This window comes from Bos taurus, chromosome 29 (genome assembly GCF_002263795.3).
Source record: "Bos taurus isolate L1 Dominette 01449 registration number 42190680 breed Hereford chromosome 29, ARS-UCD2.0, whole genome shotgun sequence".
Classification (NCBI taxonomy): domain Eukaryota; kingdom Metazoa; phylum Chordata; class Mammalia; order Artiodactyla; family Bovidae; genus Bos; species Bos taurus.
This window is the reverse complement of record NC_037356.1, coordinates 9,063,409-9,089,226: the sequence shown is the minus strand read 5'-3', so window position 1 is coordinate 9,089,226 and position 25,818 is coordinate 9,063,409. Positions and strand designations below refer to the sequence as shown.

The window sequence follows — 25,818 nt, the reverse complement described above, 5'->3', positions numbered from 1 at the left end:
GAACTATGCTAATCTGCCTCTTAAAAATGTATGAAAGTGAAAAAATGAAAGTGTTAGTTGCTCAGTCATGTCTGATTCTTTGCGACCCCATGGACTGTAGCGTGCCAGGCTCCTCTGTCCATGGGATGCTCCAGGTAAGAATCCTGGAGTGGGTTGCCATTCCCTTCTCCAGGGGATCTTCCCAACTCAGGGATTGAACCTGGGTCTCCTACATTGCAGGCAGATTCTTTACCATCTAAACCACCAGGGAAGCCCCCTCAAAATACAGAACACCTCACAAATTTGCATGCCATTCTTGACCAATGCAAAAAAAAAGATCATATATCATATTTCTTTAGCCCTCAGTGTGGACCACAGGGAAGGAAGAGGCATTTGATTTTGTGATATGAGTACAAAATCTGGGTGGGGGATTATAAACTTGGAATTCAGAGTCCAAATGCCTGGTTTCAAATTTCAGCTCTACATTCACTGGCTATGAACACTAGTTACTCTGTCTGTGCTTCTGTTATTTCATTTACAAGACAGGGTTGCTAATACGTGGTAGGATTAACATGTAAAGTACTTACAACCATGCTTGATGTATAATTAAGATTCGGCTCTAATCCTTAGTTATTTCTGACTAGGCTTGAATCCACCTAGGTTTCTCTCTAACTCCAGTACTTTGGCCACCTCATGCGAAGAGTTGACTCATTGGAAAAGACTCTGATGCTGGGAGGGATTGGGGGCAGGAGGAGAAGGGGACGACAGAGGATGAGATGGCTGGATGGCATCACCGACTCAATGGACGTGAGTCTGAGTGAACTCCGGGAGTTGGTGATGGACAGGGGGGCCTGGCGTGCTCCGATTCATGGGGTTGCAAAGAGTGACTGAACTGAACTGAACTGAGGTTTCTCTATCTCACTTGGAGAAAAGCTGGGACCTCTTTGGACCTCATCTACAAGATGCTGACCCATCTTTAAGTCCCAGGAACCAATACCTGTCCCCTACCAACTTGTTCATATTATCTGACATTTGAAAAGTTCCTCGGTTTGAAAACATCTTGCTTGCCAAACTTCATTTGTTAAATAATAACCTACAAGTCATCAAGGTTTCCATCAGGCTTCATAAAATACTAGGAACAGCTGGCCATGCTCCTTACTGAGAAATCCTGGATGAGGTGAGGTAAGCCCGGAGGGACCACCCCTCCCACTCCAGTCATATGCTGGCACTGCCAAGCAGGAAGCAAGTGCCTTCAGATACTTCTAGCTCACTGAACAGGGAACCAAGTCGACTCTGAATGAGAAGATGCTCTTGGAGTGTTCCAGCGCTCTGGTTATCACTGTGAGAGGCACTCATTCTAGCCAACTTACATTGCTGGTGTTTAGTCACTAAGTTGTGCCCGACTCTTTGCAACCCCATGGACTGTAGTCCACCAGCTCCTCTGTCCATGGGATTTTCCAGATAAGAATACTGGAGTGGGTTGCTATTTCCTCCTCCAGGAGATCTTCTTGAGCCAGGGATCGAACTTGCGTCTCCTGCTAGGCAGGCGGATTCTTTACTACTGAGCCACAGGGGAAGCCCCCAGCCAAGTTAAAGGAAGGCCTTATCCTGCTTCCCTGACAGTGATACACTTTGTGTTCAGAAACTCCAAGAGTGAGTTGTGGCTGGGGAAGGCCATTTTTATGGTGGCTGATGCTTGGGTCTGATGAGTCCTAAATCATAGCATTGTTGAAAATATCTTTCGTGTCCCTAATCACCTAACTCTTATTTTCCTCTGAAACAGTAATGTTGTATATTTTACAGATGAGGAAACTGAGGCTTAGCAAAGTTAGAGCATGTGCCGAAGGTCACAGAGCTAAGAATTAGCCAAGTGGGACTCGAATCTAGATATACTGCTCTGTCTTCAATAGCTGCTAGCGGTAAACTGGCTCTCAGGGGGCCCTGCCCCACCCTGGCACCCAGATGAGCCTTGGGAGGCCTCAACCCGAGTGGCTTTGTCAGGCTGGGTGGAAACCTACCTTGGATGTCATCGTTGAACATGCAGTACTTGTTGCGATATTTGTTGAGAAGGCGGAAGGCGTTGGCATTGGCAAAGTCCTCAAACTGGATGAGGCAGTTTATTCCAAACCTGTGGGGAGGGAGAGGAAAGGGCACGTGATTGCCTCCTCGAGCTGGTCCCTGGCAGGTGTCAGCCTGCCCTGGGGAGGGGGCGGTGCAGGCCAGGGGCTGAGGGCATGGCTCACTCTCGGGGTGTGTGCCACGTGGCGGGCTCCTGGACTTCTGGCTCTGCCCACCCCACTAGGGAGGAGGATGGGGAAGGCAGAGGGTATGTATGGGACCTGGAGGCCAGCCAAGCACATATCATTGTCTCTAATGTGGGCTGGTGGGCTTCCCTGGTAAAGAATCCGCCTGCCAATGCAGGAGACACGAGTTTGATCCCTGGGTCGGGAAGATCCCCTGGAGGAGGCAATGGCAACCTACTCCTGTATTCTTGCCTGGAGAATCCCATGGACAGAGGAGCCAGCCTGGCAGGCTACAGTCCACGGGACTGCAAAGAGTCAGACACGACTGAATGACTAAGCACGCTGCCTTATTTAAAATCTACACTAGAACTGCCTCCTAGATTTCAAGGTCAGAAAGAAGGTTATGTTTCCTAAAAAATGACCGGCCTGGTGACCCGTGCTTCCTGTTAGCGCTGCGTGTCAGGAAGCCAAGAGTTGACTTCTGCCCTTTCAGGGCAGGTTCCTTCAGCCGAGGCTCCCTGCACGTGCCTTCTCCTGACTCCATTCTGGCTCTTGGCTCCTGCTTTTTTGCGTTGTATTGTGTCTTCTTGGAGTCTTTCTGGAAGCAAGTATGATGTGAATTACTAAAAATGACTTAATCCATGAGCCAAAAGAGATGTCATCTCATGGGTCAATTTGTAACTGACAGCATCTGCAGTCATGTTCATTGAGGAAAAAATGCCCTGATTGATCTGTATTGGGGTGTCTGGGCACGAGAGAAGGAGAAATGCCTGCTAGTCCCAGTTGTGTGAACTGGAGGCCTGGGATCAGCTTGGGACCAGCTGTGGAAAGAAAGACGTCTGCCCTTGCGGCTGGGCACACATGGTGTGTGTCCTGTGCTGTCGAGGCGTGCGTCTGATGAGGCTGGGTGCTGTGCGGGGGGCGGAACACTGAAGTGGCCCAGAACACAGTTTCTAACCTCAGAATTCTGTGCATGGCTTAGCCTTCTTTTTTGTTCCAGAAAATTTACCCACTTTATTAACACATTGCGATTGCTCTACATTTTATCATGCATGGTCAGTCGCTTCAGTGGGGTCCAACTCTTTGCGACCCCATGGACTGTAGCCCATCAGGCTCCTCTGTCCATGGGATTCTCCAGGCAAGAATACTGGAGTGGGTTACCATTTCCTTCTCCAGGGGATCTTCCCAATCCAGGGATCGAACTCGTGTCTCTTTCTACATTGGTGGGGGACTTGTCCAGCACTAACACCACCTGGGAAGCCCACATTTTACCATCTTACGTAGAAAACACTGGAAATACAAGCCACTTTGTAAAACCAAAGATGAACATTGAATCCAAAGATAAGCTATGCTTTACACAATAGACCCTTATCTTGTGGCTAGTATTAAATCTTAAATACCTACTTCTTTTGTTAAAATGATTAATCTACATGCTCCTAAATTACATCTGCATTACAAACATGGCTCAGTAATTTTCAGAAACTGTTTCTAGAGGCTTGTTCTAAAAGGAGGTGCACAACCAGAAAAGGGAGAAAGCAAAAATAAGTATGGTAGAAATGCGTGTTCCTACGTGGTCCTTCCAGAAGCTTAGTGAGTTAGGGCTGTTGATGGGGGATCTGGAGACAGGTTCATGTTACTGAGCCGAAATGGAGAGGTGGTCACTTGCCACAGTCCGTCAGGAGGGTCAGGAGGCTGGTGGGCTGCAACCGAGTGGTCTTATACCTGTCACTTCACTTCTGTGTTAGGCCTCAGTTTGCTGTCTGTCGACAGGCACCATAATACCTATCTGGCCAACTCTGGTGGGCTGTTGTGAGGGTTCAGAGCTGGGGGTGATTTGTTTATTCACTCATTTTTGGCTGTGGTGGGTCTTGGCTGCTGTTTTGGCTGTGTTGGGTCTAGTTGCAGTGGGTGGGGGCTTCTCTAGTTGTGGGGTTCGGGCTTCACACTGTGGGGGCCTCTCCTGTTGCAGAGCTCGGGGTCTGCAGCGCAGGCCAGCGGCTGTGGCGCTCAGGCTCGGCTTCCGCGTGGCACGTGGGATCTTCCTGGACCAGGGATCGCACCCGTGTCTCCTGCACTGGGAGGCAGATTCTTTAACCACTGAGCCCCAGGGGAGCCCTGGGGGCGATGTTTGTTTTTTTAATTTATTAAAATTTTTTTTGATCTTTGGCCACACTGTGCGACTGGCAGGATCTCAGTTTCCCGAGCGAGAACTGAAGTCCCTGTAGGCGATTTTTACATTGTAAGATGCTAAATGTGTATCACCCTGACCACAATTCTTATTTCCCGTCACAGAGCAAGTGCTGCTGGGGGCAGGGGTGGGGAGCTAGCCGTATCTCCTGACTCACCATCCCTCTTCTCCTTGTACAATGAATATAAATGTTTTTTTTTTTTTTTAAAGCCCTTCGCTGCATAATTATAATGCTATGCTCGCCAAACCAAAATTTACTGTGAATTTTTGCTCAGGGTGTGAATTTCAAGTATTTGCATGGGGACTGGGGAACAGAATGTCTTTGGTGGCTGGTGACATTTTGATATATAGCGTCCTCACAAGACTGCCAGTGTTGCTCCCCCACTAGCCTGGAGCTAAAATGCCGAAAAGGTCAAACGGCGAAACACTGTGATACACGTTCTCCCTTCTCTCCCATCTCTCTTTCACGCACACAAACACAATCTGACCTTTAAGCAACCCCCCTCTTAGGTTAAAAAAATAAGGCAAGGATTAGAAGTAAATGCCTGGGTTCAGTACCTTATTCCTCTTTCATGTCAGATTCAGTGTCACATAAAAGAACCTTCCCAGGCAGCAATCTGATGAGATATAGGGTACAATCTCATTCATTCAGGTCACTTTAATCTAACTCGGAATTGGGCAAAAGGCTATGTGAATTGCCCATCCAGTAAACTAGTTTCAGAGTTCCTGGACCTCCTTGGATTTAAGGGCCTCCAGGGACCCTGTCCACCATGGATACCATCCCCATGGCTGCTGCTCCCTGGACCTTTCGTCACCAGGAGCAGCTTCCACACTGCCTGGATCAGCCTCTGACCACGGCCTTCCCTTCCACCTCTCTCACTGCCACTGTGCCTGTTCTTCATCTCCAGTGAGACCTGTGGACCTGTTACCATTCCCCCAGTCCTTCAGTATTTGTGGCACATAGGCTTGGTCACTCTGTGGTATGGGGGATCTTAGTTGCCTGAACAAGGATCGAACCTGCGTCCCCCACATTGCAAGGCGGATTCTTAACCACTGAAACACCAGGGGAGTCCCCTGCCAACTTGTTAAACTGATTAAAAGCCATTTCAAAGTGAAGATTTAAAAAGCTTCAGTGGCAAAAGCACTTCTCTCAATTCCTCCATGTAGATCCAAATACAGGTAATGAGTGGACCATCATACCAATTTCAATGTTAATGATAATATTCATTAAAATATTTCTACCAACAGCAGCAGTAACAAAAACAGCTAATGGTTACAGATGGAGCTGGGCATCTGGTTGAGTTCTTTAGAAGCATTATCTCAACTAATCTTCCCATGACCATACGTGGTAGGTGTCCTTTCAGAGAAGCAACTCTCAGCTACAGGATGGTCACTTACTTGCCCCGGGGCTATTTATTCTCCTGCAACTGAAAAGTGGTGGAGCTGCAATCTGAACCTGGCTCTGTCTGACTCCAGAATTTAGATTTCACAGCAATATGATTTTTGTAAAAGATAAAGTAGATGTTAGATTTCTTTTGACACTAAACTGGGAAACAGGAAAATCGTGTTCTCTTTCTGACATAAACTCGGAGTTTTGGGTGAGTCCCTTTCTCTCTGGGTCTCAGTTTCTGCTCTGAGAGCCTTAGGGGAAGAAGTAGGAGCTACTTAACATAGGGTTGGAATAGATACACCAGGGGCTTCACTCAGATAGATGGTTAAGTCCAAAGTGGGGTGGTCTGACCATTCCTGCTGAGGGTCACATGTGACAGGAACACCAGTGTCCCTGAGTCTTTTTTGAGCTGGCTTAGAGCAGACCATCCTAGTGAGCAGGCCTGAGGCAGCCACCGTCCAGGTCGTAGGGCAGGGGCTGCAGCAGCCCCTCCAAGGGGCCCCCGCTCAGACCGCCTGCTCAGGGCCCCGGGCAGTTCCCTGATTTTGGTGCCAGCGGCGTGTCACTGGCCTTCCACCCTGCCAGAAGCTGGCCCTCACCGGGGAGGTGGTGGTTTATCTGTCCCCTTCTGCACTTGTGAACTCTTCACCCTGAAGCCCTGGCAGGGATTGAGGAACATCTAATGCTTCTGCGATGGATGAAATTCCTGCGATGGAGAAACAGGCGCATCCCCAAGCCACACACAGAGCTGCCCAGACTCCTCCACCCTGGGGACTTCACTGGGAAATGGCCTTGGCGCTGCCAGGGAAGGCACGCTAAGGCCGGGGCTCATTTAAAGACAGAAGGCTGATGGGTGGATGTTACAAGCGTTTTTTCCCTCCAGCCCTCAGGCAAGAGGAAGGCTAAAAACGGCAGCTTGTGCCTGGGAGCCCTAGGGAGCTGAATGCAACAGTGAGAGGAGGCCACACCAGGGCCCACCGAGCGGGGGACCTGCTACCTGGGCTGCGGGGTCAGGAGATTCTCAGGTGGCTGCTCCTCCCCTGCAGCCAGCCAACCAAAGTCAGCTGGAGAGATGTGGTGAGAGCCAAACATTCCAGGGGCTGCAGACCCGGTTTCTTTGCTCCGTAGGTCAGGACCTGCCATTCTTTTAAACACCTGGGGCTGACCTCTTTCAGGCCTGAACAAACACAGGGGACCTGGGAAGAGCAGGTGGATTTGCTCAGCCTGCCCCCAAACAGATGACTAAAACCGACCCCTCACATTTCCATGGGAGCCCATTCCATGCCCCTAACAAAACAAACACACATACACACACAAGACTTCCCAGGGGAGTGCACTCAGAGGACATCAGTTACTCACCGGGGAAAGCTATTTCTTCTGTTTATTTTGTCCTTCCAGGAATTAGAGCTGACAGAATCACGAAAGCACTAGATCTTGGTTTCTATTTTACCCAATCCATTAAATTCTAGTCCCTTGAGATGCTCTCAGAAAGAGGTTACAGGGCTCAATCCATCTGGGAATGTTCATGTAACATGTACAATGTATTATATTAAAGGCTCTGAAAAGTCCTGCATTAAGAAACCTGTTTAACTCAGCATTTTCTAAACATATTTCACTACAGACCTTACCGTTCTGGTGCAGCTTGACAGACATAGCTCTCTGCAGAAAGAACTCTGTACTGGGGTTGGGGTGTGTGTGTGGGGATGAGTGGATTCAAGGCAAGGCCATCTCTCCCTGGGATTCCTGCAGTTGTTACTTCTGGCCAGGGTCCTATAATAATGGATCTCACCTCCAGCCTTATTCCCCTCCTGCCAATCCATCTACTGTTTCTAAACACAAATTCTTGCACACCATTTCTGTTCTGAAAATCCTTACAGGTCTCCCATTGTCTTTGTGTTCAGACTCCTGAGATGGCATTGACTTGGTCCCAACCTTAATGATCACCCCTGCTCATGTCTTCCAGCACTGTGGACATATTTTGCAGCTTCCCAACCACTGTGGACCCTTGCACTGTTTTATGTCTTTGCTCAGATACCTAGGAGACCTCCTTTTATCCTGGCCAACTCCTACTTAAACAGTGAGGCCCTTATGAAAGGTCATGTCTTCGAGAAAGCCTTCCCTGATCCAGCAATTTCCTTACCCGGGGCGGCAGAAACTCTTCTGTGTCTGGGCTGCCTTGCTACACTGGGCGCATCTGTTAGCACACATCACGTTGCATCACAATTATTTACAGAAATTTCTACTTTAATTATTAAAGGAATGTATTGGGCATAGGGTCCTCCTTGTGCCAGGAACTCTCCGGGGTATGATAGAAATATTCAGTTCAGCAGACATGTCTAAGGGGCCCAGTGTGAACCAGGGACTGTCTTCCCTGCTAGATGACCAAGGCAAGTTCAAGAATTTCAAGTTTGACGGGACACAAGAAAGTGAAGAAAGCAGTGGTGACATCCTTTGACAAGGGCAATAATGAAGGTATGTGCTGGGTACGTGGGAAGTCTCAAAGGGAGCAGACAGCTGTGCTGGGGCAGGCAGGGAGGGCTTCCGAGAGCAGGAGATCTGGAGGTGCGCCCCGGGTCAGGGCAGAGGTTCCCGGCAGACTCGGCAGGTGGGGTCGGGCGGGGAGAGCGAAGGGCGCCTCAGGCAGAGCGAACAGCACACGCGTGTGCGGTGGTGGGGGGCGTCCTGGAGCTGAAGGAACGTAACCAGAGCTGGAGCTCGGGAGGGGTGAGGACGGGGAGGCTTGGTGGGGGCGAGGCTGGGTGGACTCTTGGGGCCGCCCTTTACAGGCCTGTGGAAAGAGCCTGGACCGTCTGGGCGCAGTGAGGCCTACTGAGGGGCTATAGGTGGGAGAAAGTGGCTGCTGTGTTAGGACATCGAACGGGTGACGGATGGACAGCTGTGCGGCTCAGGTCATGGGGCTGGGCGGGGGTCTCGGGCGAGGCCGAGAACGGAGCCCCTGGCACAGCTGCAGCCGGGAAGTGGCGAGGAGCGGGGAGAGCCCCCTGCGCGGCAGGGTAGAAGGGGGCCCGCAGAGCAGCTGCCCGAGGAGCCTCTACCGAAACAACGGCTGGGAAGTGTGGGTGTGGGTGAAGCTCGGATGACTCGTGCACTTAGCCAGAGCACGTTCAGCGGAGAGGTGGCGGGAGAGCCATTCTGCACGTTCAGGAAGACGCTTGGCTTCAAACAAAGGCAGGGAGACAGGCCGGTGGCGGGTGTGGGACGCAGGGATGGCCTCGGCTTTGATGGGAGGTCTGCGTATGGGACGGAGGGGCCAGCAAGGAGGGGAGACGCGAGGGGCAGTGACGGGGGTCGAGGGTCTGAGGAGACGGGAGGAGGCAGGAGTCAGAGTCCAGCTGAAGAGGGAAGAGGACACGGTTCCTCCTTCCGGGACCTCACAGCCTGGCGGAGGGACAGAGACGAAGCTCTCACCCCGAAGCTCCACCACAGACCCGAAGAGGGGCTGACGCACTCTGCAGGGGGTGGTGGGGAGGGATTCAGCAGGAAGACAGGGAAACGAGTCTGCAGGTGAAGAAACGGGAAACCACAGATTGGAGAAAGGGGGACTATGGCGTCGGAAAACGAAATCCCAGTGGAATCAGGCATGAATGATTACCTTCAAAGACACGAAGGACCATTCTGTGGATGGGAAATGAAGGTAGACTTATCTTTTGTGGCCTTAAGGGAAAAAACAGAGCCGACGGGGAGGTCAGAAATCCAGAGATTGCAGGGCCATAAAAGGCAGAGAGCTCAAACGCCAAGACGGAAGGAGGCTGTCCCTGGAAGCGATTCCAGGCTCCTCGGAGCTCCGCTTGGCGCTGAGGCTGTGGAAGGGGCTCCAGGCGCGATGGCAGGGGGGTGGGGGTGTGTGTGCAGGCCCTTCCCTCCCTGGTCCCACCCCGGATGGTCCTCTGGCGTGCCGGCTCTGGCAGCCAGACTGGCGGGCTCCTGCGGCCGCCGTGATAGCCTGATGGGGGAAAACTCCCACCGTGTAACAGCACAGTCACAGGAAGCAGCAACTTCTGAGCAAAAGTGCCAGAATAATGTGTCCGTTCCGTGGTCACTGATCTGACGGCAGTCCCAGGCCAGACAGAAAAAAACAAAAATCTCCAGGAACAGTGTGGACTTCCTCCTCAATTTCCCCGTGTGTCTGAGTTCCTGGGCAAACAGGCAAATGGCGCCAGAGAGCCCGGGGCTGGGCAGAGGATGGAGGCTGACCTGCCGACCTCTCGACCTCTCGACCTCTCAGAGGTCAGAGGCCAGACCTGAGTGCTTCCTCCAGAGCACATGGCTCACTCCCCAACCTCCTGCTCTTCAAGCCCAGACACCTTCCCAGCCACCATCCCATGGGCTGACGTGGGACATCGGCTCTGATTTGCCCAGACTGTACGTTCGAACCGTCCTGGGATAACCGGACGTCCTTCGTGAAGATCCTCCGATTACTCTGGTCCATCCTGATCTCTCTGTTTGGGTGTACTGCCATAGTATCTGTACCATACAATCTGTCACACAGCTATGTCTTGGACTTCCTAAGCATCTAATGAACTGTCCCTCTCTCACATGTGTCTTAAGTCACTTCAGTTGCTTTGCAACCCTATGGACCATAGCCCGCCAGACCCCTCTGTCCATGAGGATTCTCCAGGCAAGAATACTGGAGTGGGCTGCCGTGCCCTCTCTCATGAAACTGGCTAAATTCTACCCTGAATGAGAGCCTGGGGTGGAGGACAATAAGGTCACAAAATCCAGTCTGTGTTTGTGGGCTTGTGAAACTGCTGTGAGTCAAAGTCAGGGAGGGAAAGAAGGGCAAGATTAAGCCAGGGTAGGGGACAGCCTTGGTCCAGGCAGGCCCGGGGCAGGGTCCCTTGAGGGCAGGGAAGGTGTCTCACTCCCCACGTGGCGCACGAATGCTGAAAACAGGAGCTGGAACTGACCACCTCTCCTGTGCCCTGCTCCGAACAAATCTGCTTGAGACATCTGAGTGAGAAGACCAAACCCACCTGTGGCCGTTTGCCCGGGGCCCTGGGCTTGCCCCGCTCAGCCCTTGCGGGTGAACAAATGGAAGCGTGGATGGTGCCTGCCAGAGAGCACTGCCCGTCCCAGGGTGCCCAGTCACACGTAGCCCATGGGACACCCCGGTCCCCGGGGACCCGCTGTCCCCTTCCAGAGGCCGCTGTGGCCAAGAATCTTTGTATCATAATAGCTCAGTCCCGTTCCTTTACCCTAGGATCCAAGTCAATGCAAATAAGTCCACAGGCAGGAAAGGGCTTTCCAGTGAGGCTGGGAGAGCCAGCAGCAGAGACTGGAGAAAAATACCACTAAGTGTGGAGTCAGATGCGTTTGAGGTGGGCCTAGATTCTTCCCTTTCTAGCTGGTGATTTTGTACAAGTTGTTTAACTTTTCTGAATCTCAATTTCTTTATCTCTCAAGATTGCTGTGATAATTAAAAGTCAAGCAACCAGTACAGAGAAGATTCTTTGGAAAAGTGAGTTGCTAGCTCTTTCCTACAAAGAAAGTCATAACTTTTAACTCCATCTAAATGTCCCAGGCGTTTGATCACCTTATTCTCCCATCAACCTCAACTGACACTGCAGGCAAAGCCATTAACTAGGTGGGTGTTAAATCTACACAGACTCAGCAATAATTATTTAAGCATATTTCTATTTTTCCCCAATTAAAAACTTCTTGAGAGACAAAGGATTAATTTCCAAAATATACAAGCAGCTCATATGACTCAATACCAGAAAAACAAACAACCCAATCAAAAGGTGGGAAAAAGACCTAAACAGACATTTCTCCAAAGAAGACCTACAGGTGGTTAACAAACACACAAAAAGATGCTCAACATTGCTCATTATTAAAGAAATGCAAATCAAAACTACAATGAGATATCACCTAACACCGGTCAGAATGGCCCTCATCAAAAAGTCTACAAACAATAAATGCTGGAGAGGGTGTGGAGAAAAGGGAATCTTTGCACTGTTGATAAGAATGTAATTTGATAGAGCCACTATGGAAGATGGTATGGAGAGTCCTTAAAAAACTAGGAATAAAACCACCATATGACCCAGCAATCCCACTCGTAGGCATATACCCTGAGGAAACCAAAATTGAAAGAGACACCTCTATCCCATTGTTCACTGCAGCACTATCTATAATAGCTAAACATGGAAGCAACCTAGATATCCATCGACAGATGAATGGATAAAGAAGTTGTGGTACATATACACAATGGAATATTACTCAGCCATAAAAAGGAACACATTTGAGTCAGTTCTAATGAGGTGGATGAACCTAGAATCTATTATATAGAGTAAAGTGAGTCAGAAAGAGAAAGATAAATGCTGTATTCTAACACATATATGTGGTATTTAGAAAAATGGTACTGAAGAATTTACTTACAGGGCAACAATGGCGAAACAGACATAGAGAATACACTTATGAACATGAGGAGAGGGGAGGGGAGGGTGAGATGTATGGAAAGAGTAACATGGAAACTTACATTACCATATGTAAAATAGATAGCCAACAGGAATTTGCTGTATGGCTCAGGAAACTCAAACAGGGGCTCTGAATCAACCTAGAGGGGTGGGGTGGGGAGGGAGATGAGAAGGAGCTTCAAAAGGGAGGGGATATATGTATACCTATGGCTGTTGAGGTTTGACAGAAAATAGCAAAATTCTATAAAGCAATTATCCCTCAATAAAAAATAAATTAATTAAAAAAAAACTTCTTGAGAGCAAAGTGTATTTCTGACTCAGTGAAAACACTGAGCAGTGACTGTCTCAGCTAAGAGGGACTCAGTGAGTGAACGCTCCTTGAGACACTGGATTTAGAGCTAACATTCATGCTCTTTACAACCTTTCAAAATTAAAACAAAACCTTGAAACTTTGTCTGTAGCCTGGATGCCCTAAATTGAGGGTTTTTCCTTTGTATTGTTTAAAACCACCAGGAAAAGCTTGGAGCCAGAGGCTCAGTTTTTCCCCTGGGGCCCGACAGGACTGGCTGGGTTTGCAGTTTGTAGAGAGGCCTGCAGGGACATCAGTCCTGGTGAAGGATGGGGCAGCTGGTCCACTAGCCATTGGGCAGTTAAGGAGGAAGAACTGAGAAATGCCACCCAAGACCCAGATTCTGGGGAATTTTCCCCACCACCAAAAAAGAAAATGATAACTGATATAAGTGGTATAAATATATTGCTTTATAGTAATGTATCAAGTCAACAGGCTGTAGGCCTTAAACTTATACAATGTTACATGTCAATTACATTTCAATAAAAAGAGAAAATAAAAAAGAAGGCGCCTCCCTTGCTGAGGGTGGCTAGAGAGTCTGGAAAATGGGAGTTGATGGCTGATGCCTCCATCGCCTCCCTGATATTGAGGATGGGTGGGTCATTAACGCTGCCTTAGAACAAGGTGGAGAGAGGAGACACGGATATGTAAAGCACTGATAGACTGGTTTCCACAGACCTTCCTCCCCTTTGTCCTCCTTGCCTGCTGCATCAAGGAAATGTCTGGAATAGGTTGGACAGTCTTTTCTTTCATGTAGAAGAAAAGGCGCAGAGATTCTCCAAGTCAGAGAGTAGGTTCTGGAGTTAGACCACCTGGTTCACAGCTTGGCTTCACCACTGTTAGAGGTGTGACCTTGGACAAGATCCCTAACTGCTCAGTACCCCAGTTTCCCTGTCTGTAAAGGGTGCCCTCATTCAATAAATGTTTATTGAGAGTCCATGCTGTAACTAGGCATCGTTCCAAGTGCTTGAGATACAGCAGTGAACCTAAGAGACGAAGATCTCTCCCTGGAACTTACATTTTAGTGGGACAGGACAATAACTGTATCTACTTACTAGGATTATTTTGAGTATTACTTGACTTGATGTATGTGAATGACTTTATCGTCCGCAGAAGCCTAGATCAGACTAACACTCACTTTACCAGAAGGTGAAACCTGGGATGCTTGCTTGCTTCTTTGCTTCTTTAGTTTTTAAAAAATGCAAGGAACTGTCTTTGAGAAAGAATTGCTGCTTAACTCATTATTTTAAAAGAAATCCATTGCTTTTTCTAATTTCAAAAGAAATGCCTGCACACAATCAAACATCATAGAAATGACTGACAGTGAAAATTCTGGCAACCTCATGCTTTAACTGTAGTCACTGTTAATGGCCTGATGCATGTACATGCAGGTATTTTTTTCCTTTACGTAACTTACCTTTTTTTTTTTTTTTTTTTAAATTATTTACTTCTGGCTGTGCTGACTTTGCGTTGCTGTGGCCAGGCTTTCTCTAGTTGCAGCAAAGCAGGGGCTACCCTCTAGTTGCAGCGTGTGGACCTGTGGTGCCGGCCTCTCTGGTGGGGCACAGGCTCTCGGGCTTCAGCAATTGCGGCACATGGCTCAGGGGTTGCAGCTCTTCGCATCCAGAGCACGGGCTCATTACTTGGGGCACACGGGCTCAGCCGCCCTGAGGCATGTGGGGTCTTCCCGGACCAGAGACTGAACCGGTGTTCCCTGCATTGCAAGGCTGATTCCTGACTGCTGGACCACCAGAGCAGACCCCATCACTTATCCTGACAGAAGCATTTGTTTTTAGGATTATCCACCCCCCATTTTATTAGATTCAAACACATTAAAAATCAATGTGCTTGAGCCTAACAAAATGAATGCAGTAGAATAAAAAGAGACTGCATGATATGCGTGTGTGAATGAGTGAGACAAGGAGAAGGAGACACAAAGACAAAATGAGAGCAAATGTGCCACAGGGATGGGGTTGCCTAGAACTGCAAAATCCTCTCTGGCATGCAGTGATGGGGCTCAGATTTGGGGGCTCCAGTCTTCTCTATCCTTTCTTTCCCTTGAGAGAAAGGCTCTTTTCATCAACGGCAGCTCAGAAAAAAAAAGTCTTTCCTGAGTAGAACACCTGGTCTCCCAACTCTTTTTGGATCGCCAGCAGTAGGAAAGAAGGGTCTCCGATATGCCTGCAGGCAGTGATTTTTAAAGATTTGGGTTTTCTGATGGTGTCTTGAGCTAGCCCTGGTGTACTCTGCTGAATTTCTGTGACTCTGTTGTTCCTTTTCAGAAGTTTGAGCTGTTTCTTTTTCAAATCTGCTTGCCATTTTTTAAAGTACTGTGTACTTTCCCTATTACTTCATTCTTGTAAAACATATCTCTTTATTACATCTCAGTGTAACCACTTTACAGCCCCTCAGAATGCTCCTCTCCTTGGGGTTCTAACTCTTCCATTAGTTTCTGAACTTCCCGCATGGTGGCTTGTTTCTGTGTGGCTTACTGTGAATCACGAATTTGCTTCATTACGGAATTGTTTTTCCCTTCAAGGAGTTCCACACAGCATGGGTGGTGTGCGTGTCACTACAGAGAAGTTTGTTTTCCCTCTGCTAGGTCCTTCAGCCGTGTCACTGGTAGGGGGCGCTTTCATACCCATTTCTTAACTTGGGAATTTCTGCATCACGTGGATATTAAAATTGTGGACTCTCAAGTCCACATGTGGTGAGATTCAGTGTTTGCTTTCTTCCAAAAGAAAGCAATTCCTCTCCTCCCTACTTCACCCCGACCCCCAGCTCCTTGTTATTCCCCTGGGGTTGGTGAGCAGATCCCATTTCTTCTTCATGTAAGGTCCAACCATTCAAAACTTGCAGTTTTCTGCATCTCAGTTCCAATGTTCTGCCTTGTATAGGCCTCAATACTTGACCCCGCCTGGGTGTATGGACCCATCTCCAGGTCTGAATGATGAGAAGAAAACAGTTGTGAAACATGGATGGATTTTCAAGGTTGGGGAAACAGTAAGGATGAAGGCTCTGCAGCTGTAACAGACATGACCTGTGGAAGGAGGAGCAGGAGGGTCGGTGTGGCCGCAGCTGAGGGAGCAAGGGACGGTGGAAGGGGACAACGTCATCAAAGGCTTCCTTCCAGCTCCAAGAGCAAAACACAAGGGATGCTATATGTGTGGTCCCTGAAAAAGTCAGTATCAGTGGGCTGACCTTAAAATTCAGTGATTTTCTATCCTTGGGCAAGTTTCCGGTTCTCATTTCTGTACTGAGAAATGTGTCCCACAAGAATATTTTCAGTTCTGCATGGGGCAAAGCTCTCAGAATGGTGGGTCTGTAAGGCCCACCACTAAGAAAGGCAATCCCTAAGAAAAGCAATGCCAAAGAATGCTCAAACTACCGCAGAATTGCACTCATCTCACATGCTAGTAAAGTAACGCTCAAAATTTTCCAAGCCAGGCTTCAACAGTATGTGAACTGTGAAATTCCAGATGTTCAAGCTGGATTTAGAAAAGGCAGAGGAACCAGAGATTGAATTGCCAACATCTGCTGGATCATCAAAAAAGCAAAAGAGTTCCAGAAAAACATCTATTTCTGCTTTATTGACTACGCCAAAGCCTTTGACTGTGTGGATCACAATAAACTGTGGAAAATTCTGAAAGAGATGGGAATACCAGACCACCTGACCTGCCTCTTGAGAAACCTGTATGCAGGTCAGGAAGTAACAGTTATAACTGGACATGGAACAACAGACTGGTTCCAAATAGGAAAAGGAGTCCATCAAGGCTGTATATTTTCACCCTGCTTATTTAATTTATATGCAGAGTACATCATGAGACACGCTGGACTGGAAGAAGCACAAGCTGGAATCAAGATTGCTGGGAGAAATATCAATAACCTCAGATATGCAGATGATACCACCCTTATGGCAGAAAGTGAAAAAGAATTAAAGAGCCTCTTGATGAAAGTGAAAAAGGAGAGTGAAAAAGTTGGCTTAAAGCTCAACATTCAGAAAACAAAGATCATGGCATCCGGTCCCATCGCTTCCTGGCAAATAGATGGGGAAACAGTGGAAACAGTGTCAGATTTTATTTTTTTGGGATCCAAAATCACTGCAGATGGTGATTGCAGCCATGAAATTAAAGGACACTTGCTCCTTGGAAGAAAAGTTATGACAACCTAGACAGCATATTAAAAAGCAGAGACATTACTTTGTCAACAAAGGTCCATCTATTTAAGGCTGTGGTTTTTCCAGTAGTCATGTATGGATGTAAGAGTTGGACTACAAAGAAAGCTGAGAGCCAAAGAATTGATGCTTTTGAACTGTGGGGTTGGAGAAGACTCTTGAGAGTCCCTTGGACTGCAAGGAGATCAAACCAGTCCATCCTAAAGGAAATCAGTCCTGAATATTCATTGGAAGGACTGATGCTGAAGCTGAAACTCCAATACTTTGGGCACCTGATGTGAAGAACTGACTCATTGGAAAAGACCCTGATGCTGGGAAAGATTGAAGGCAGGAGGAGAAGGGGAAGACAGAGGATGAGATGGTTGGATGGCATCACCGACTCGATGGACATAAGTTTGAGTAAACTCCGGGAGTTGGTGATGGACAGGGAGGCCTGGCGTGCTGCCGTCCATGGGGTCGCAAAGAGTCGGACACGACTGAGCAACTGAACTGAACTGAAGGCCCCCATAACACTGCGCTGAAACAACTACAGAAAACAGAGCTCTAACCCACACATATTTACACGGATACACAGAATGCCTCTCTGTCAGGTGGGGGTGGGGATGGGGCGAGCTAAACTGAATAGGTGAAAGGACTGATCGCACATACCAGGCATCTGAAAAGGGACATGGCTCACAGCCACGCTGCCAGGGCTGTTGTTTTTATTTCCTAAGAGTAGCAGCTGGGAAGAGAAATTGGGGAAGAGAAGGGAGGTATTATTGGAACAGTGGGGATGGATGAGTGGGGGACTACGGAAGAAAAAGATGGATATATTCATGGATAATTTAATTGAATGCATGAATATGGGGAGCACTAAAGCATGGCCTAAAGGACAGTGACTTTGGAAACTGCTTCAATTATTATTGTTATTCATAATAGCAAACATTCATGCTTACTATTACCCAGTTATAACATTTACATGGCTTGTCTTATTCATTCAGCAGAAGCATTCTACAAGTTAAATATTAAAAATGCATCTTGGAAGTCAGGACGCTGAGGCACAGATGAATTAAGTAGTTTGATAATAAGGGGCAGGCGAGAGGTTCAAACTCACGCATTATAGCTCTGGAGGTAGTGCTTTTAACCACCATTGTTAGTGGGAGGGTCTTAATGAAGGGCTTCCCTGGTGGCTCAGACAGTAAAGAATCTGCCTGCAATGCAGGAGACCCACGTTGATCCCTGGGTCAGGAAGATCCCCTAGAGAAGGGAATGGCTATCAAACTCAGGCATTATAGCTCTAGAGTTAATGCTTTCAACAACTGTTGTTAATGGGTGGGGCCTTAATAAGGCCCCCTTTCTATTTATTTTTCTTTTTTTAAAATTTATTTTTTAATTGGAGGAAAATTTCTTTACGATGTTGTGTTTGTTTCTGCTGTACAACAATGCAAATCAGCCATGATTATACATACACTCCCTCCCTCGTGAGCCTCCAGGCCCCCTTTCTTAGAGGGCTAGTTACACTTTGTAAGCTTCAGTTTCCTCATCCTGTAAAATAAAGCTTATAACAGTAGCCACCCTAGAGGGCTGTTGTGAGAATTAAATGAATTAATATTGTATGAGAGCTCATATTAGTCTGTGCATAGCAGGTAATAAGTAAAAAAATAGTTACTGTTATTTTATCATTATTGTTATCAATTCATTAATCTATTCTTTCCTCTCCTCTGCTATAATATGAAACTTTTCAGGTTCGGGAATAATTTTATTCCTATTTTGATACCAGGTAGTACAATCCACCTCTTAGGGAAAAATGAAATAACCAGTTGGTGTCACTGAATCCATCTCCCCAGTTAAGTGAACTTCCTCCATCACATTTTGGCCTCTATTTAATCCACTTGGTCAGGATAGAAGCTAACAGGGTCCTAGAGAGCTCGATACTGATTTGCATTTTGCTACCACCTTCCAGCTCTCTCTGTAACCGCAGACAGAGTCCTCACAAGCATGAGCGTCGGTTGTTTCACAGCATCCGGCTCCTGTTCGGGTGGGAAAACGTAGGAGCTGGACTGTCAACAATTAGCCGTGCTAGGCTGAGACTGGGAAACGGTCCTGTTTCTTCAGAGGCCAGACAAGCTAGAATGGGTCCTGCTGTTCCTTCCTCAGAGCTTCCTTGAGCTTGAGTACTTGGTCGTGTCCGACTCTGTGTGACCCCATGGACTGTAGCCCGCCAGGCTCCTCTGTCCACAGAATTTTTCAGGCAAGAATACTAGAGTGGGTTGCCATTTCCTCCTCCAGGAGATATTCCCGACCCGTGCATCAAACGTGTGTCTCTTGCGGCTCCTGCACTGGCAGGCAGATTCTTGACCACTGGGCCAGCTGGGAAATGCCTGAGCTTCCTCAGACGTGGCCTGTTCACAAGCTTCTATTCACTTTGACTGACAGCTAGCCTGGTGAGGGCTTTCAGCCCCTCCACCAACCAACCAAGCAACCATCCAACCACCTGACCCCAATCAAAGATCCAACCAGTCACCTCCCACGCTCACCATATATGGCGGATCCACCATGAGTCTAATCATGCACTGTGCCCCCCAGGGACTACCAGTCTGGTAGAGATGATACAGAGTTACAGGACCTGAGGAAGGAAAGTTGTTCAAAGTCCATCAGTCCAGCCTAGGCTGATACTTGAACCTCTCTACAAGAATCCAGGCACATCTTTGCCTAATTTCTGCTCTAATGGTATAAAGACCAAAAAAGGTTATGGAAAAGCTCTAGACCATTATAGAAAAGACATCATGATGTGATGCATGATTAATTAACACATGAATTATGTGGTCACAAGTTATGCTATGATTACAAACAGGGCAAGGGTTTCTGGCCAGGTTGGTCACTTCCCTGGGAAGCGCAGAATTTGAGTTGGGGTGTTACCATGGCTTCTGTTCTCATCTTCTCCCACATCTTGTCAATTTCAATACGTCTGTTGCTTAAGAACTTACCAAGCCTCCCTGCTGCTCTCTGCATCAAGTTCCAACTAAGGCTTTGTGAGGATGGATAATTTTCAAACATTTTTAGTAGAAGTTTTTTGTTTTTTTTTTAATTAATGAAATCTTGAACAGAACTGTGATACAGAAAGCAATGAAAAACAATGATATTTTTCTTCAAGTAGTTTTAGTCTTGTATGGTTGCTGGGAAATATTCATTTCTAGCAGCCTGGATGCATTCATTTCTAGCAGCCTCCAGGCATTTCTGTAAATGCCTGGAGTTTGAGGAAGCTTGGTTTACAATCACCTAATTATCGGGACTTCCCTGGTGATCCAGTGGTTAAGAGTCTGCTGTGCAATGCAGGGGACAGGGGTTCAATCCCTGGATACTAGGGTACTAGGACCAAAGTGCTGCATAGCAAGTAAGCTGGCACACCACAACCACTGAGCCTGCATGCCCCTGGAGCCTGTGCCACAAGCAGACTTCCTGTGCTGCAATGAAGGAAAAGTCCTGTGTGCCCCAACTACCCAATGCTGCCAAAATGGAGAAACAAACACACACATAGATATTAAAGAAAACACTGGGTTAGATAACTTAAGCCCTTTTTACTTCTGAGCTCTAATAGTTACAACCCTCTTCCTGGATCCCAAGGCCTATCATGTAGCCCACTCTATTCCTGTGTGTGTGCTCAGTTACTCAGTGCTCAGTTGTATCCAACTCTTTGTGACCCCATGGACTGTAGGCCGCCAGGCTCCTCTGCCCATGGGATTTCCCAGTGAAGAATACTGGAGTGGGTTGCCATGTCCATCTCCAGGGGATCTTCCCGACCCAAGGACTGAACCTTAAGTCTCCTGAGTTTCCTGCATTGGCAGGAGGATTCTTTGCCACTGCACCACCTGGGAATCCCCTATACCTACTTAACTTTATTTTGAGCCGATAAACATCCATCTCTGTGGGACCAGTCCTCCAGAGTCTTTGCTGTGTCCTTGCCTTCCTCGTGATGTACCATCCATGTGGAATGTACTCTCTCTCCTGTGGCTTACTCACATTTGGCCCTGCCTCTGTTTACTTTGCATCTCTCCCCAGTCATCCCTGATTGCTCCTTTCTCTGAATTTCTATCGAACTGAAGGCCAATACTGAACATTCGAGTACTTAATTCTTCTCTAATTACCTCCTGTTCAAAATGTTGTCTCGTTGGAAGACCTGTAAGAATCTCGAGGACACAGTGCATGTCTTGTATTTCTTTAGAACTTCATTACAGGGTTTAGTCGAGTTCTGGGCATGCAGTCATTATTCAAGCGCCCTGGAAAAGCATGATTAGCTCTGTTATTTGTTTGTGCTGCTCTCAGCTGTCTCAGAGCTTCTCACCTCAGTGCTGCAGATAAAGCTCAATTCCCAGGAGTAAGCGATCCGTACCTCCTGTTCTTATCTTTTTGCCAAAAATATATTCCCTCATGGGTCGAGTTGGAAAAGTAAAATTCTGAAAAAAGTAGACAAATTTTTTGGGAGGGTGATGTGATTTTCTGTATTCCACAGGAAGTTTTTCATAAGAAACCCCCTGAACAAGAGAGTCATAACTGTTGTTACTGATTTATCTATGCATTAATACTTATTTTGGGCTGTACTGGGTCTTTGCTACTGCGCTCAGGCTTTCTCTAGTTGTGGCGAGGGGGACTATTCTGGCTGAGGTGTAGCTTCTCTTGCTATGGAGCATACGCTCTGGGCTGCTCGAACTTCAGTGGTTGTGGCCTGAGGGTTCCAGAGCTCAGGCTCAGTAGTTGGAGTCCACGGGCTCAGCTGCTTCACTGCAAACGGGATCTTCCCATACCAGGGATCAAAACCAGGCCCTCTGCGTTGGCAGACGGGTCCTCAACCACTGGACCACCAGGGAGGCCCTTGGAGTCTGTATGATTGATACCTCTCCGGGTGGATCGAATGCCAGGCCAGGTTTGGGAACCACAGGTCAGTATTCATATGCCTTCATGTGTTTGACCCACTGCTTTGTTCCAGCGTGGGTGGGGGGTGGGCATGGGGGTGGAGGGTGTCATGGGAGCGAAGTCCATGATTTGTAACTCAGAAGAAGCAGCTGTAATCTCACGCGGGTCCAACAGACAGGCTTGGTGTAGTTCTTGAAATATCCTGAACAGCTGGAGATGAGAAGTCTTCAGCCTCCAGGATCCTTTGGCCTCTGAGTTGCTACTGGGCTTTAGAGTTGCAGAAGGACCAGCACACGTGGGTGTTCACGGAGTCACAGATGCTGAGGCCACAGGCTCGACGCAGCTCTGGGAGGGTTAAAGCATGGCACACGTGCCGCCAGCCTCACTGCCCTGCTCAGGGCAGACACTGCTGATCAGCCACAGCCCATTTCCAGTGGTGCCTAGAGAGGCCTTAGAGTCCCAGCAATCAGTGCGAGCACGAGGAACAGAAGCTTTTACTCTCCTTGCCGTTCCTACCAGCAATATCCTAGCGTGCTCCTGGGCTTCCCTGGTGGCTCAGCTGGTAAAGAATCCGCCTGCAGTGCGGGAGACTGTATAATCCATGGGGTCCCAGGGAGTCAGACACGACTGAGCAACTTTCACAGTGTACTCCCAAATTTTGTTGAGCAGATTAACTTGCAGTTATTCACAGGGCACAGTTTCAAAATCAGTAGTAAGGCACACTCTCTGCTCTCTCTACTCTCTCTTCCTAGGTGAACCCCATCATGCCCTTGACCTTACACATGTACACTCGTGTGTGTGTGTGTGTTAGTTGCTCCGTCGTGTCTGACTCTTGGCGATCCCATGGACTGCAGCCCACCAGGATCCTCTGTCCATAGGATTCTCCAGGCAAGAATACTGGAATGGGTAGCCATTCACTTCTCCAGGGGATCTTCCCGACCCAGGGATCAAACCCCAGACTTCCTGTATTGCAGGCTGATCCTTTACTGTCTGAGCCACCAGGGAAGCCCTTGCCCTTACATACCATCTATGAACTGGTAACTCCCAAATTTATATTCCCACCCTAGAATTCTTCTTAAAGAGACTCAGAGGCTGAGAAAGCTTAGAGGTAAGGTCTGAACTCCAGGAGGCAGATAAGAATATCTCTGCATTCACAGATCCTTGAGAGCAGACTGTTTATTTCTCTGAGGATTGCCGACTACACTTGACACAGCATCTTACATACAGCAGGTACTCAATAACTGACTACCAACTGTGTATGAGGCACCTCCCTGTTTCTATGTGGAAGGATGTTGTTCTTTTTCTCTGCCCTTCTTGCATTTCTGGGGCACAGCCTCTGGTAATGCTGGCTGCCCGATTCCTTGTCCCTCCGGCTGGATGGGGTGGTTGTCTGTTACCTTGGTGGCTCCCAATGAACCATGCCTCCTGATGTTCAGACCCTTGTGTTACCCTTCCCCCTTGGAATCGGGTGTGGACCTGTGATTTACTTTAACCAGTAGAATGTGATGGAAGTCACTCTATGCTAGTCCCACCATGGCATGAACCTCAGGTCTCTGGTGTAGAATAGTGTGTGTGTGTGTGTGTGTGTGTGAGAGAGAGAGAGAGAGAGAGAGAGAGAGAGAGAGAGAGAGAAAACCAGAGAGAAAGATGGAGAGACTCAAAAAGACATTTTCTTGGAGCTAAGACGCAGATGACTTTCTTGTTTTTAAAGTCACGTTTTAAAAAATCTAATATCTCCCTTCTTTGTTATGACTCTTATCAAGAGTTTAGAAATCTCTATATTTAGAGTTTGGGGAGCTAGAGAATGGGGGTGACTTCCTCTCACGGCCTGCATAAAGGCTGAAGCTGCTGCTTCAGACATCAAACGCCTGTCCAGCCCAGGCCAAACATCAGACAGAACTGGCGCTCCAGGGGCAAACTTAGAATAGACTCTGCTGTAAGTAAGAGAAATGAAAAACACAAGTGGAAACCATCAGGAAAAGCCCATGACTCAGGTGCATCACTGTGGGGTCCAGCGCAGGGCAGGGAGAGCGTGGGGAGCATGAAGGACTGGTCTTCGCCATGGGAACACCAGGCTATGCATCAGCTCTGAGCTGGACACGCACAGTGGCTCACTGCTGCGGTTCGCAGGTTACATGGAGATTCCTTCTGCCCACGTGGGTCTCCCCCAGTGGCCACCCACTAGGGCAGCAGTTGAGCCACAGTAACTTTTTTTGTTCTGCCAAAAACTCTTAAGATGAGCGGGTAGAAGCAAGCTGCTGGAGCTTTTACTTGCAGGACTTTTGAAAAGACATGAGGATGTTGAAGGCAGGAATCAATGTTTCCCAAGGCTCTTTCTTAAAATACACAGTGTCTGGCCTCAGGGGGGCTGACTCATTGGCTGCCCAGGCTGGGCACCCCATCATGGGGCTACTATAATCCCAGGAGACCAGCTCACTCCCCACCTACAGCATCCACAGCAACATCTGCTTCAGCTTATTAGAAAGTTAAAATAAGCAAGTGTCAACCGCTCATCTTTTCCACTTAAGGACACATTCCTCTTGGCTGACGCACATCCCTGCCCAGGGGTTTACCCCTGGACTGTGGGAGTGTGTCTGTGAGACTGTAAACTGATTTTAATGATAATTTAAGGAGCCTCTTACATCCTAGTTTATTTAACCTTCTCACACGAATAGCAAGGCTTCTCTGTGGGGAATCACGGAATGACTACTGACTTCACTAGATAAGGAGGGAGCCCTGGAAACAGTAAGCCAAAGAAACGTGCTCTCAAAGCCAAACGCATTCCCGTGTGTCATCCACGAGTAACTGCAGAAAGCAGTCTGGCCTTGGAGTCAGCAGACTCAGGGTCAGCTCGCTGTCCTGCCAGATGCTGTGTGACCTGGGACAGGTTCCTTGACTTCTCGAAGCCCTCAGATCTCTCGTCTGCTACCCTGCCAGCCACACGGGGATCTTCAGAGGTCTGAATGGGCACCAGGTGGGGAAGCTTCTTAGAGGACAACTGATGCCTCACTTCCTTCTATGACAGCACCACCCAGACGCCACGGAGCCCCAGCTTGAAATCCTTCTCACAGAGCGTCTAATGCACTGCGGGTTAGCTCAGATCTATTCTGAGCTGAAAACTTCCTCCTTTAACATTCTGTCAACTGGTTCTTCTCCCGGTGAAACAAGAGAAGAAATATACAGAAACAAGCCCAGTCCCTCCTCTGTAGGAACACCTTGCAGGTTTCTGAAGGGAGTTCCATACCCCTGTGACCCAGCAGTCCTTTCCCCTGCTCCCCACCAGGCCAAGCCTTTGCTCCTGTTGTGGTTATGGGAGAACAATAACCGTGATACCTGCTGTGGTCATTGTTTTCCAAAGGCATGTTAGGCCATTTACGATAATTTGTGACCTTCAAAGTATCTTGTCTGGAACCGTATGTGGTATTCAGGATGATCTAAACGGGGGAGAATTAGGTGAGACATTCACCTCTTCTGTTCTAGATGATTCGCGTCTGCCCATGTGAAGTGCAACTCGCTCAGTCGTGTCGGACTCTTTGCAACCCCATGGACTAGAGAGTCCATGGAGTTCTCCAGGCCAGAATACTGGAGTGGGTAGCCGTTCCCTTCTCCAGGGAATCTTCCCAACCCAGGATCGAACCCATGTTCCTGTGTTGCAGGAACCAGCTGAGCCACCAGGGAAGCCCTCTGGCCATGTAGCTGACCCCTGAATGGGCTGTTTCAGTGGCCCCATCTCAACAGCAATACTTCCTTCACAATCCCAGCTTCGAACCCTTGACTTTCTGATTATCTCTTCCCTTTCCTGCTTATTCCATCTGGTACCCAACTCAGTAATTCTCAGGCCTCACCAGGACCTACTGTCCATGGGCCATACCACTCTCTCAGCCCTCCTCTCCACCAGACCCTCATCTGTCCCTTCTTCCCTGGCCTAGACCTCATGACGCATCATTGCAATCATCCCCTTAAGGACACTGTCCAGCCCTTCCCTTCTCTTTCTCTCGCTTGCCTGGCAAAATCTCAACCCTGATTGAATCCTTCTCTCTGTGTCTTCCTGCCCTGTATTCAGACAGTGGAAACCCACTAGAGAAAATCACGGGTAAGTTAAACTCATGACCTAAGTTAAATTCATGGCCAGTAACCTGAAGGGGGTCCATGAAGCCACCCAGCAACCGTT

General features: G+C 48.2%; 1 protein-coding gene across 2 annotated transcripts in view; it reads right to left on the bottom strand.

Moving 5' to 3' along the window:
• The window catches only part of ME3 (malic enzyme 3), a 220,849-nt gene that overhangs the window by 23,094 nt on the left and 171,937 nt on the right, over positions 1–25,818 (bottom strand). For both annotated transcript variants that reach the window (NM_001075877.1, XM_024987172.2), the window contains 1 exon segment: positions 1,998–2,107. In NM_001075877.1, the coding sequence (NP_001069345.1) occupies positions 1,998–2,107 (110 nt within the window).